A 13,870-nucleotide genomic window follows, 5' to 3' on the forward strand; every position below is an offset into this window, starting at 1 on the left:
CAACAAACAATTAAATCACACAGCTCTAATCAAGGGCAAAAAACAACTTTTGACACGTGTTTACAAAGTCAAGGGCAATAACTCAAAAAATGTTCATCAAAAATATCTCTTGTTAGAACTTGTCCGAGAACTTATCTATTCCAATGATCACACCAAGTTTCATCAGAATCGGTTGAAAACTGTAGCTTTTATTGTGCTCACAAACAAATTTTAATGCGTTTTTCGTAAGTTAATGGCATTAACTCAAAAACATTTCATCGAAAATGCGTCAAGTTAGAACTTGTCTGAGATCTTATCAATTTCAATGATCACACCAAGTTTCATCAGAATCGGTTGAAAACGGTAGCTTCTATTGTGCTGACAAACAAATTTTTACGCGTTTTTTGTAAGTTAATGGCATTAACTCAAAAACATTTCATCGAAAATGCGTCAAGTTAGAACTTGTCTGAGATCTTATCAATTTCAATGATCACACCAAGTTTCATCGGAATCGGTTGAAAACTGTAGCTTCTATTGTGCTCACAAACAAATTTTGACGCGTTTTTACAAAGTCAAGGGCAATAACTCGAAAACCGTTCATCAAAAATGCATCAAGTTAGAACTTGTTCGAGATCTTATCAATTCCAATGATCACAACAAGTTTCATCAGAATCAGTTGAAAACAGTAGCGTCAATCCTGCTCACAAACTATTTTTAACAAATTTCGACACATTTTAACAAAGTCAAGGGCAATAACTCAAAAACTGTTCATCAAAAATGCATCAAGTTAGAACTTGCCCAAGATCTTATCAATTCCAATGATCACACCAAGTTTCATCAGAATCGGTTGAAAACTGTAGCTTCAATCCTGCTCACGAACTATTTTTAACAAATATTGACGCGTTTTTACAAAGTCAAGGGCAATAACTCAAAAACCGTTCATCGAAAATGCGTCAAATTAGAACTTGTCCGAGATCTTAGGAATTCCAAATATCACACCAAGTTTCATCAGAATCGGATGAAAACTGTAGATTCAATCTTGCTCACGAACAATTTTTAACAAATTTCAAGGCGTTCTAAGTCAAGGGCAATATCTCAAAAACCGTTCATCAAAAATATGTCAAATTCGAACTTGACCGAGATCTTATCAATCTAAAGCAGCACACCAAGTTTTATCAAAATCAGATAAAAACTGTAGTCTCTATAGTGCTCACAAGAAATGTTGACGGACGGACCGACGGACAGGGGCGACGACAATATATACGACCACATATTCATGTATCATGCATACAAGCCAAATTTAACGCGTTTTTAATAAATCAAGGGCGATAACTCTGAAACTTTTTGTCTGATAATTACCAATTTCGAACTTGCAAAGATCTCAGCAATATATACAAGCATATTAAGTTTCATCAAGATCAGATAAAAGCTGTAGCCCCTATTGAGCATACAAGAAATGTGGACAGACGGATGGACAGACAGGGGTAACGGAAATATATGTCCACATTTCCATGTGGGCGTATAAAAAGTTATGAAATTTACCAAGATATCAATACTGCAGACTCAGATTTTGAATTTGATTTGGCATGTTAAAAATGAGCTTTATGATCAAGTTTATTTATATTTTTCTAATGTTGCAAGAAGAAGTCTAATAATCATAAAGAATTTGTTGAAACCAAACCATAAATACCTGTTAATGTCAGGAAACTTGCCACTCCTCAGACATCTGAAAAAGAAGATTAGTTTATTTGAAATCATTGCAATAATATCAGATAGTTTGCCAGGTAAGGTAATATATGCCCACTGGCAGCATTGATTTTGAATAAAAATCACTAGTATGAAATATTCAACCTTCAGTCATATACTTCTTTTGATCTCTGTGGGGTGATTGATACTGAATGATATTACCAAGTTTTGACAAAATCTGGCAAGAATTGTGCTGTTAAGTTTTTATGAGCTAAAAATTGAAAGTGTTTTCAAGAACAAGGGCAATAACAAATACTAATTATTTTTTCGATAAGGTTCATTCTTGGGTGATTAAAAACACTCAAACCCAGTTTTGACAAAATCTGCCAAGAATTGTGTCTTTTAAAGTGTTTACAAGTAAAAAATTGAACGCATTTCCAAATTTTTTGATTTTTCTGATTTTCCATAGGGTTCATCCTTGGATAATAAAAAACGCTCACACTAAGTTTCGTCGAAATCTGTCAAGAATTTTTTCTGTCTAGAGTTCTTACGAGCGATTGTTGATGGACGGTCATGGAATATTGAATAATTTTCATAGGGTACTCCAATCAAAATTGTGGATTTTATCAGAAACCAAATATCAGAAATCTCAATATAATAAACATTTCAAAAGTACTCAGTCTTGCCTCTCTAATTATAAGTATAAGAATATATGTATATGTATGTCTAATTATTGCTTACCTTTTTAAAGATAATGTAGGATTTATTGTACCATCAGAAGAAATAGAGAAAGATAGAGTGACACTAGATAAATCATCTACACCTATTATCATATCCTCCATCATAGCTATTTCATCACCATAACAACTTAAAAAACTTTCAAATTCTGCTAATAAACCAATTTCTGCTATTTGATTGAAGAAGGCTGTATTTTTAATATTGGTATGAAATTTTGATATAATTCCAGTTATAAGCGTTGAAATCTAAAAAAAGATAAAAAAAATTTCTTTTTTTCTATTTGCCTTATTACAAAATTCTTTTTTCCATCTAAACAAGTCTGTCATATCAATAGGATATCAGTATCAGTATGTCAAGTGACAATTCAGCAGAAAGCAAAGCACAGATATGAGTTGAACTTTTCAGCATCATTTTTCCATGCATGGGTAAGGGTGTTAAATCAAGTCATGAAGTCCAATTTTTCAGGTACAGGAACCTGGTTCATGAAGTAATTTAAGTATAGATGTTTGAAAACTTACTGTATGTGTAAGCACTATATCTCTTCTATACTTTACAGCATGCATCAACTTTATATTGAATCTGTTTTCCTAAAAAAAACAATAGTAAATAGAATTAGCTTACAAAGTCTACGCTATGGCATTTCACAAGGTAAAGCTACAGTCAAGTAACCTAATTTCGTGCTAACCTATTTTTCGTGCTTCTCCGGAAATGATTAATAATTTACATGTGTGACCACGCGTGACCTCCGCATTTGCTTGTTTTGATAAACATGGGTTATTTGTACAATGTCAGCTAGTAGATTAAATCCAGTAGTTTCAAGCAAGGTAAAATGTTTTAATGTATACTTTAACAAATACAAAATCACAATTTTATATCCGCCGAATTTCCTGATAATCCCTAGCTGTAATCGGAATTCCAAGTGTCGTCTGCTAGAATGTAGTCTAACAAATGAAGTCACGTATTCAACTAGCGGATTCCGTGTCAGCAGATAATTTCTATGGAACACAATGTGGGCCATATTCTTATGTTGTTTCAATGACTTATAGCAATAAATCACGCTACGTATCTTATTTTGTCAGTCACTATTTTTTTTCTAAATCAAGGAATTGTCACTAGTTATAATGAATTGATATTAAAGATAAATACTAAGAGAAGTTAATTATACCACTGGGTATCCATATAACATGTTTTTCTAGACTTATTTATAGATCAAACATTGTACATGAAAATAGGTGACGCATTTTGCCGCCGATGTCGAGTTGGTTACTCATGAAAAATGGGTCAAAGTGAGGGATTCATAAAAAAAATCGAAACAAACCAGTTTTAATTATTTTGTAGAATATCTGAGGAAACATCTAAGACATCAAACAAAATTTCTGTTTTTTTAACTTTGACGAAATTCGGTGTTGAATCCTTATATCCACGAAAATAGGTTACACCACTGTTTTATAAACTGTGTCTTATATCTAATCAGGTAGCAACAAACTGATTGGATTGTTCACTTACAAATACAATCCCATCTTCCCATATGGTGCAGAAAAGTAGAACGTAAAACTCCATTCATTTCATTTCATTTTTACAAATACAGCCAATCAGAGCCCTCTACAGAAAGAGTGTTAACAATTTGGCTACATGTGTAATCAGGGGGTATGATTGACTGTATTCGCTAGAATGTAATCCAATCAAATTGAGCAATTTACACTGTGATACAAGAAAGGCAGCTATTATAGTCAATGTATTAGACTAGAAACAGTTTGTAATAGTTTGACATTGTGAATATAAGACTACTGAGTAATCGGTTAGACAATAACTCAATTTCATTGAAATGATTCATATCAAATCAATAATGAGCTTTTACACAGTCTATAGATAGATAAGATAGATAAGATAGATAAGATAGATAATTCAAATACTAATTTCTCTAGGCAACAGGCAAATAAGACAGAGAATTGAATAATCCAAAAAACGAAAAGTATCTTTACTATCAATTTCAGGTTGTAACATTGCGGTTAAGTAATGTTACAAAAGCACAGGCAGAGGCATGTAGGAGTAACCTAGGGATATCCAAATTCACCTTTTATGGCAAAAAAAAAATCTTACCCTTAATGAAAGAAATGTAAGAAATAAATTAGCTCTCTGTGAAACAATATCAACAAATTTTTGTAATTTAACTATAGCTGGACTGATTTCATTTAACCATTTACTTGTATCTAATTCTTCTTCTTTTCTATATTTTAACATTTCTTCTACTTTAGAAATTAAACACACTACTGCTGCTTCTAAATTCAAACTTGTCACTTCCTACAATATTACACAATTCATTGTAAACAGTTAATAACAGAGAATGGCAACAAAACAGATGTGTAATTTCTCATCAGTAATAGCTTTAAAAGGTTTCTGATGATTCTGTAATTTATACATATGATTGTCAACCTGGACGTCCTGGGTTCATTCTCTTACACGTCTAAATAATGTCTCCATTAGAAGTACAAAGTCCAATTCAAAATTGTTGTTTGCCATTAATATTTTTCTTCTAATCTAGTTTTACATCAATTTAACAGCCAAAAATTAAATTCTATGTACCCCAAAAACCTCCACATTATTCCATATAGATAAGAAAACTTTTATCTCAATTCAACATGAATATCTAACTGATTACTATAAACATATCTAATATAATAACAGTATATCATACCCAAGGTTCAACAGTCTTAGATTTAAAAGTAGGTTGTTGTGGTGCTGAAGGTGAAGGTGTATCTTTAGATTTCAATTCTTTCATCTGACTCAATGAAGCCGCAGTATCTTTCCCATCATTAGCTGTGGTTTTAGATTGAGAATATTCTGTTGATGACGACTGTAAGAGCTGATCATCACATAACTGTACCAACTTTCTCGACTAAAATAAAACAAATTTAAATGACTCTATTGTCCTATTATTCTTTCTGTGAATATATCATCTATTTGAATTAACATGTGAAAATTCTGCATTCATCAACCAATAAACACAAAAATAATCTACATTCAATCCTTAAATCATTAAGCTTATATCCTTTAGCAAAAAGGTTTGGTAGATTTATCCCAAGAAACATATTTGTAGTCCTTGAATCCAACTCTTTCCAAAATAATATCTAAATACTCAGATTAATGTTTAATCTGTTTTGGATTTGTTGTACTAATTAGCAGGATTAATTTAATTGTTTGATTCAAATAATTGAATGTTTGTTAATCCATCTTGAATCAATTACAATTCAGATCAATGATTGTAGAAATTTATTCTTATTTTAGCGAAAACTTGAATCAAGAACAATTCCATGAAAATTGTGTTCTCACTTATAACAATGATTTCACAATATTCCTATATTAATGTGTTATATGCCTTCAAAATGCTTCAATCCCTTGATACATTCACTGTAACATACATATTACACACAATACATAATGCTTCTATTCTACAACATTGTGACATGCATCAAAATGTTTTGATATTTTGTACTGTTAACAAATATAGTTTCTTACCTTATTTGCAATAAAGTCTATTTTGGCCTGAACATGGTCTGTAGCACTGTTAGATAAAGTTTGACATAGTTTCTCACAGCCCAGGTTAATAACATATTTTAATTCAGAGAGTTCACTCAATATACTACAAGCTTGATGTAACTTGGTGCGCTGTCCTAGTGTACTTTGTGGAGTATATAAGTCTAATTGAGATTGTAGTACACGTTTCAGACCACCATGTTTATATTTTTGACTGTAAGCTGTAAAAGCACCTGTTGTAATTGAATCATACACTGTCCCTGCAGAAAATAAAAAAAGAATTGGTCATTAAAATGCATAACATGTTTCATGGTTTAAAAACTTGGTAAATGTAATTTTCACATCTCAATTTTGACAATATACAAATACTTCTTGGTATCATGTCAGATTTAGACTTAACTCGAAATCAAATGAAACATAAATCAGATGATAGATGTTAAAGGCAATCCCCAATAGTTGAAATCAATATTTTTCCTATGAACACTTGTATCATATTACATCCTTCAAAGACTGATGATACTTCTAGTCCTTAATGCATTCACAAGATGCTAGACAGGCATGCCCAGATCACATAAATGTCCTTCTATATTTTCAGACTAGACATGGAAAAATGAAAACCTTTGTAAAGTCACTACCTTGTTTTGAGCCTTCTGTACCAACAGCTATTCTTTGTAAATGTACATTAACTGGTATAAATTCTAGTTCTCTTTTATCTTTATCACAACTTCTCTTATAATACATACCTAATAAATAAAATATCTACATTTTAATCTAAAATATTCTGGCTACTGTCTCAAATTAATAATCTAGTTTACCAGTAGTTCCATAAACTACAAAGGTTTATATTTTTTCAGGACGCTATCAATAGAATCAGTTATGTCCAAGAAAATCATGCAATACCTGATATGGAAGTGATTTCAGTTATTGTAGGAGAAAGAAAAGAGTTAGTTAATTAAATTTACTTTAAACTAATATCTGTAAATAAATTTTCATTGTCTCCCAATCAGAACATGACGGAATGACAACTATATTTCAATAAACAGTGCATAGGGTTTCCTTCAGCTCCTTTACCAGTACTTAATTACTTTGTGAATTCAATGTCATGGTTCACTTGTTTTTTTTATCCTAATACTTTTAGAGTGCTGAGAAAATAAGCAATGCTATCAGATATATCCTTCATAATAACAAAATATTTTTACTGTTAAAATAGTGCTCAATGCATCAACTGTATCATGCCCTTGATTTTAATATTATGATTAATAAACATGCTGCAAAATTAGGATCTTCAGCAGGCATGCCATGATTCTATATGTATATCATAAGGCATAGCATTTTCTTACAAAATAAAATCACCTTCATCACTGGCTATAGAAATAGTTGCTAAGGACTGAGTATATTTTGATATAGCTATCATGCAGGAATCACCCATTTCTTGACGTAATTGATTATTTTCACCACTCAACTGAAATAAAATAGCTTGTGCTGAAATCATGCTGTTAATAACAAATTAATTTCAAAATACATTTACCTTCAGCTGACCATGACACTTTTAAGAATACAAATCTGATGTAAGATTCTTTAGTAATTTCAGAAGATAGCTTGCCAGGCAAAGTAATATACACCCACTGGCAACTTTGATTTTGAATAAAAATATTCAGCAGTACAGTAACAATTACCAGTATGAAATATTCAACCTTCAGTCATACACTTCTTTTGAACTCTTTAGGGCGATACTGAATAATATTGAGTATGAGTTATTGCCCTTGTTCTTAAAAACGTGTTCAATTTTTAGCTCGTGAAAACTCTAGAAGGCAAATACTAAATATTTTTCAATTCTTCTGATTTTCAATAGGGTTCATCCTTGGGTGATTACAAACACTCATACCAAGTTTTTTCAAAATCAGTCAAGAATTGTGTCTTGTAGAGTGTTTACGAGCCATTGTGGACGGACGGATGGATGGACATGGGTGACGGCAATATACGCCCCCCATTTCATGTGGTGATTCCAAAAAGAAAAAACAGACAGCAATAACCAATCACAGATTTTTGGCAAATCCTGAAGTCATTATTACATACTTGTTATGTTGTATCTAAGATTTTGATGTCATAAATCTTCTGAGGTCATATTATTAAGAATTAAATTGCCTCCCACCATTTTGTGATTTGACTCTTCTCTTGTTATGTGGTTTCTAAGATTGTGACGTCATAAACCTTATGGGGTCATATTGTAATTTTAATCTTAACTGCCTTCCAGTAATTGTAGTTTGCTTCTTCCCCTGATGAAGTCAAAACTTTTTTGATGAAACATTGGGTATTAAAGGATGGTATTTGATGTTAAGTTTTATTATTTATTACCCCATTTCATTTGGGCGTATAAAAACAACAGTGATGCCAGTCGAAATATAAATATTCCTACATCAATTTATTCTTGAAAACACGTCATTTGAAAACAAACAATTTAAACTGCACATCATCTTTTGAGCCATTATCAAATCAGAATTAACTAGATTCATGATTTTCATTCTAAAAAGTTGTACAGAAAGCTGAAATGGAGCAATATCCAAGCAAAAAAAGACATTATATTTCAAATAACAATAGAGTCAAAACCATAATCAAACAACCATATCAAAAGAAAGTGGACCATGGATCTATTGGTATCTGAATTTCACAATTTGTACTAATTCTGTCAAGGCCTTGATTATTCTTCACACAAGGGTTGTTCAAAAAGCCTTAATCAAACAGCATAACAGAAACTTAGCAGTTCTAAAATCTTCCTCCCAATAATAAAAAATATCACTAAATCAATGATCACTATCAATAAAACCTAAAGATGGTACTCAGGTTTATTTAGGCATCTTACACAATAACCAATGTATATATTAGTATCTTGGTGTACCTGCTTCATCAAACTTAGTTACTTTACACCTTAGAATAATCTATTATATACCGGTAATAAACGTCATGCACAAATGTAACAAACCAAGTATCTGATTTTACCCCCAAGTGAAATTCCATGGTAACAAATATTGTGTGATATTATTGATCTAATTTGGAGCATGATCTCCATGGAAATTACCGGTAATGAAGTTCAAATATACAGCTCAAATAATTGTTAGAAGATTTGAATCATGCAAACAAACTGTGCCAAGCTTAGAAAAAAAGGGAATAAAACCTTGACAAATGGATAGCATATCAACAGCATCTATATAAGTTGACACAATGGCAGCAGATAATGTTATCCATACTGCTTGATCTGATTCTATATCCTGTACAAACTGAAAACATCAGAACATTGGTCAAATAGGCTACCCCAAAATATATGTAATAGATTCTATGTAAAAGTGCATAGGAACATAAAAGTCATTTTAACTTGTCGATCATCAGAAACTAAAATCAAACACTTAGCATAGCTAATGGTATCTTTCAAATTGGGTATAATTGACAAAAAGACTGAGGCAAAACTTGAACTTAACAGAAGGTTTTAATTTAAAAACTATTATTTAAAAAAACAAAATAAAATATCTTTCACATACCTCCCCCATACCTTGTAAAACTGATATTTTCTCTTTTTCTTCTTGTATAAGTAATTTTCTATAAGAAAGTAGATACATAAACCAGTTCATAAAAAAGAATTTGTTCTTTCTTTACGATTTCACCATGGTCAGCCATTTCTAGCAACCTTTATGGAAATAATAATTAGAAGGGCCATAACTTATATATATTTTTACTGAATATATAAGAGGCATTCTGCTTTTTTTGTAAAACTTTTTCATTATTAAAAACCTGAAAATATTTCTAAAGTATTCTATTTTTATCTATGTATCTACTTGATCAAAATGAATTTGTTTTAAAAGGTTTAATAAAAACTGAGAGTACTAATTGTTAATTAAGCATTTTGACCTAATTTTGGTGATTGGCTTTATAATGACTTGTTATATTTAGATGAAATCTTTATTTTGGTTTATAGTTTTCACAAATTTGAGCAAAAAAAATGTTCAACCTACAAGAAAAGTAGAAAGTCTCTTTAAAACGCTATGTCAATGGAATTAATTAAGTGCTGAAAGTTAGTACATGTTAAATTTTGTCTCCATCTTAAAACATTTCATATTGATTCATAATAAATATTTTTTAAAAAGTTAATCCTTCATTGAAAATTAACTATTTCATCAAATGAAGATAATTAGCAATTTCAATTAAGATCTGTCAAGATGTTTATAACTTAAAATACTATTGTATTAAAATTTCCATCTCCTTTAATATAACATTCAGTTTAAACTATGATATTAATATTTTACAATATGTATAATAAATATGTAGTACTTACAATAATTTATGAGGTATATCTACAGACCATTTGCTTTCAGCCATATATTCATGTACTTGGAGAATCTCTTTCTGAGAATTAGTGGCAAATCTATAAGATTTACAAATAACATTCTCAAATAAATCTTTCGGTGAATAATCTTGTTTACTTATAGATTTACAAAATATCTCACTCTTAGTCTTCTGAAAAACAAAATTTGATATTGTTAGAGGAACATTTTATTTCTACTACTAGCAATTTAGAGTTTTTCTTATCAGTTGAACAAACAACACAGTGACAATCATCGTATCAAGAATACAGGTTTTGACATTGTCTTATTAACTTGTATTAAACTAAGCCCACTACACTTTATTTTGGGGGCGAGATTGGTGGTATTTAAATCTGACCAATCAGATCGGTGGAAAGAGAAATGAGGTCATGTAGACAAAGCACAACATCGCTCTGTTGCCGCCCGTTTGAAGAGGTATGAATACATTCTTTCCAAGTAAATATTCCAAAGTAAGGTTTGATTTTCTCTCAGCTTCATTTCTTTAAAAAGAATCTCACTCAATTCTGTACCGTACATATTCATCAAAATATGCTTTCTTTTTGTTTACGTTCGCAAACAAAGCTTCATAACGAGTGCTACCAATACAGTAGGGCCAATTTTGATTGGACAATATTAAGCTATGAATACTTAATTTTTCTCATTTGTGTTACCATGGCCCCGAGAAAGTATGACGAATGTGGGTGTGGTTTGGACACGATGAGTGACAATGAGCCCTGGCTTTCTCAGTTTTATTTAGCATGTGTTTAATGTCTTCAAAGGAAATTCTCACATTTTATGGTTCAACACAATATTTGAATATGTGTCTCATTCACCAATGTTGTATTACTGTTGTATTACTGTTGTATTACTGTTGTATTACTGTTGTATTACTGTTGTATTACTGTCTCAATGTTAAAATTCTAATCGACTCATTGTCTGAGCAAAGTAAAAAGTGTTTTTCCATTATTTTTAAGAGAATGCGAATATCAGCCTCAAAATAGTACTGTTAGTCTTAGAATGTCTTTGCATTTGTAAAAATATAAACATGAGCACACATTATGTCTTCAATATTTGTTTTAACAGAGGAAAAATTTCAGCTAACATTTGGGATTTTTCTTGGTCTAGGAGAGAACTGTGTTTCTTTTCAATGTAAACTTCCAAAAAATTATTCTTATCAACATAAAGAGGCTGATATTCCAATTCCCTTAAAAAATATAGAATTTTTTTTTGAACTTTTTGATTTGCTCAGACAATACACTAATACAGTTCATCACATGCTGCTAAGTTTCAGATAAACAATCCTCTCCAGGACAGCTTGTATTAAATCTATCACATGTGATTTACTATGAATAGTTTACATTACAAAACATACCCTTCCTGTTGGACTTTGCAATTTAGATGTTATTGGTAGTACACCATTAGTCCAAGCTACTATGGTCAGTTTACCACATTCTCTTAATTCAGGTGATCTACAAATATAACATTGGTATCAACAATAGCATATAGCAACAAATATGATACTACGCAGGGATTCCATTTTGGTAACATCCTCACCATATGAGGCCGGCTCTTTATCCTGAGATACAAGTCTTACATTTGATAATGGTTTTATTTTTGTGGAACAGGTTTAAGAAAGATTATGTTCTAGGATGATTATCATAAATCTTTTTTCATATGAAATAAAATCTAAGACAGGAAACAATACAGTAGATCTCAAAAAAAAATTAAATTATCATTAAAAATAGAACTTTTTTTAAATTAAGCCTAAAAATCGCATTGATTGACAAACAGTTAGGGCACATGTAGCTCATTGTATCTTTATAGCTGTTAGATATCACTAAGAGACATGAGTCTGAGGTTACTTACTTGATAGTAACAGTTAGAGTACTATCATCAGCTGTGACCACATCTTGTAATGTAAATATAGACTGTCCTAACTGTACCATCTAAAATTATCAAAGGTAAAATATAAGCAAGGAAAACAAAACTAGAAAAATGTATGTATTCTGAGAATATAATACATGTGAAAAGATAATGATACACATCATTTTTGAAAAGATTTATAAAATGTATTAAAGGGGCATTGTTTTTTCGTAGGTCAGAAAATCTTTTTGCTTAAATTTATGAAAATTATTCACCCGAATCCAGAGAAAGGTGTCACTAAACTTTTTGATTTAAAAAAATCCTGTCATTAATTTTTTAACTTAAATGTTTGTTTGGGATGTGTAAGGATTTAAGCTAAGTAGACACCTAATTGTAGAGAAATATTCCTGGACTATCAGTCTTTATGAACACCAAAACTAGTTTAAGCTTCTTACTTAACAATTAGTACACTCGGTTTTTTATTTATCTTTTGCACAAAATTCAGTATCAAGTAGATACATACTATTTAAGAAAATAGTTTTAGGTATAATTCAAAACATTTTTGATAATAACAATTTTGCATACTGCCCCTTTAATATTCAAAAGTAATTCAAGTTGCTTACAGTTCCAGTCATTCTTTCAACCACATGGTAGACAGTGACTTTAACTCTGGTCATTAAGTTAACATTTTCACTATCACCAAAACCAACTGTCTTTAAAAACTGAGGACTACCATTTTTCTGAAAATAAATAAGGCATTGTCATTATCTATATTTAAACATTTTGTCAAGCAAAGATATTTGTGCACATCTAAGAGTAAATTTAAATCATAAACACCAGCAGTCCTTTTAATTTTGAGATTTAATGACTATAATTGATCAGGAGGTATTAATGTAAAATGTGTAAACTGCATCTTACTAACCTCTAATATTTCTGTATGATTATGAGGAGACCATAATAATTGATCAGGAGGTAATACTGTAAACTGTATCTTACTAACCTCCACTATTTCTGTATGATTATGAGGAGACAATAATAATTGATCAGGAGGTAATAGTGTAAACTGTACCTTACTAACCTCTACTATTTCTGTATGATTATGAGGAGACAATAATAATTGATCAGGAGGTAATAGTGTAAACTGTATCTTACTAACCTCCACTATTTCTGTATGATTATGAGGAGACAATAATTATTGATTAGGAGGTAATAGTGTAAACTGTACCTTACTAACCTCTACTATTTCTGTATGATTATGAGGAGACCATAATTATTGATTAGGAGGTAATAGTGTAAACTGCATCTTACTAACCTCCACTATTTCTGTATGATTATGAGGAGACCATAATTATTGATTAGGAGGTAATAGTGTAAACTGTATCTTACTAACCTCTACTATTTCTGTATGATTATGAGGAGACCATAATAATTGATCAGGAGGTAATAGTGTAAACTGCATCTTACTAACCTCCACTATTTCTGTATGATTATGAGGAGACCATAATAATTGATCAGGAGGTAATAGTGTAAACTGTACCTTACTAACCTCTACTATTTCTGTATGATTATGAGGAGACCATAATTATTGATTAGGAGGTAATAGTGTAAACTGCATCTTACTAACCTCCACTATTTCTGTATGATTATGAGGAGACCATAATAATTTATCCGGAGGTAATAGTGTAAACTGTATCTTACTAACCTCTACTATTTCTGTA

General features: G+C 30.9%; 1 protein-coding gene across 1 annotated transcript in view; it reads right to left on the bottom strand.

Annotated features, from left to right (window-relative positions):
• LOTGIDRAFT_230548 (hypothetical protein) overlaps nt 1-13,870 on the bottom strand; it is a gene marked incomplete at its 3' end in the record, with an annotated part of 29,114 nt that overhangs the window by 6,414 nt on the left and 8,830 nt on the right. The window contains exons 8-20 of the mRNA XM_009049046.1: nt 12,776-12,892; nt 12,156-12,235; nt 11,662-11,758; nt 10,262-10,443; nt 9,471-9,528; nt 7,291-7,399; nt 6,573-6,680; nt 5,920-6,197; nt 5,099-5,299; nt 4,504-4,704; nt 2,922-2,990; nt 2,407-2,648; nt 1,670-1,705 (exon numbers count right to left, since the gene is read on the bottom strand). Of these exons, the coding sequence (XP_009047294.1) occupies nt 1,670-1,705; nt 2,407-2,648; nt 2,922-2,990; nt 4,504-4,704; nt 5,099-5,299; nt 5,920-6,197; nt 6,573-6,680; nt 7,291-7,399; nt 9,471-9,528; nt 10,262-10,443; nt 11,662-11,758; nt 12,156-12,235; nt 12,776-12,892 (1,778 nt within the window). The remainder of the gene's footprint in view (nt 1-1,669; nt 1,706-2,406; nt 2,649-2,921; nt 2,991-4,503; nt 4,705-5,098; nt 5,300-5,919; nt 6,198-6,572; nt 6,681-7,290; nt 7,400-9,470; nt 9,529-10,261; nt 10,444-11,661; nt 11,759-12,155; nt 12,236-12,775; nt 12,893-13,870) is intronic.

This window comes from Lottia gigantea (assembly GCF_000327385.1).
Source record: "Lottia gigantea unplaced genomic scaffold LOTGIsca_13, whole genome shotgun sequence".
NCBI lineage: Eukaryota > Metazoa > Mollusca > Gastropoda > Lottiidae > Lottia > Lottia gigantea.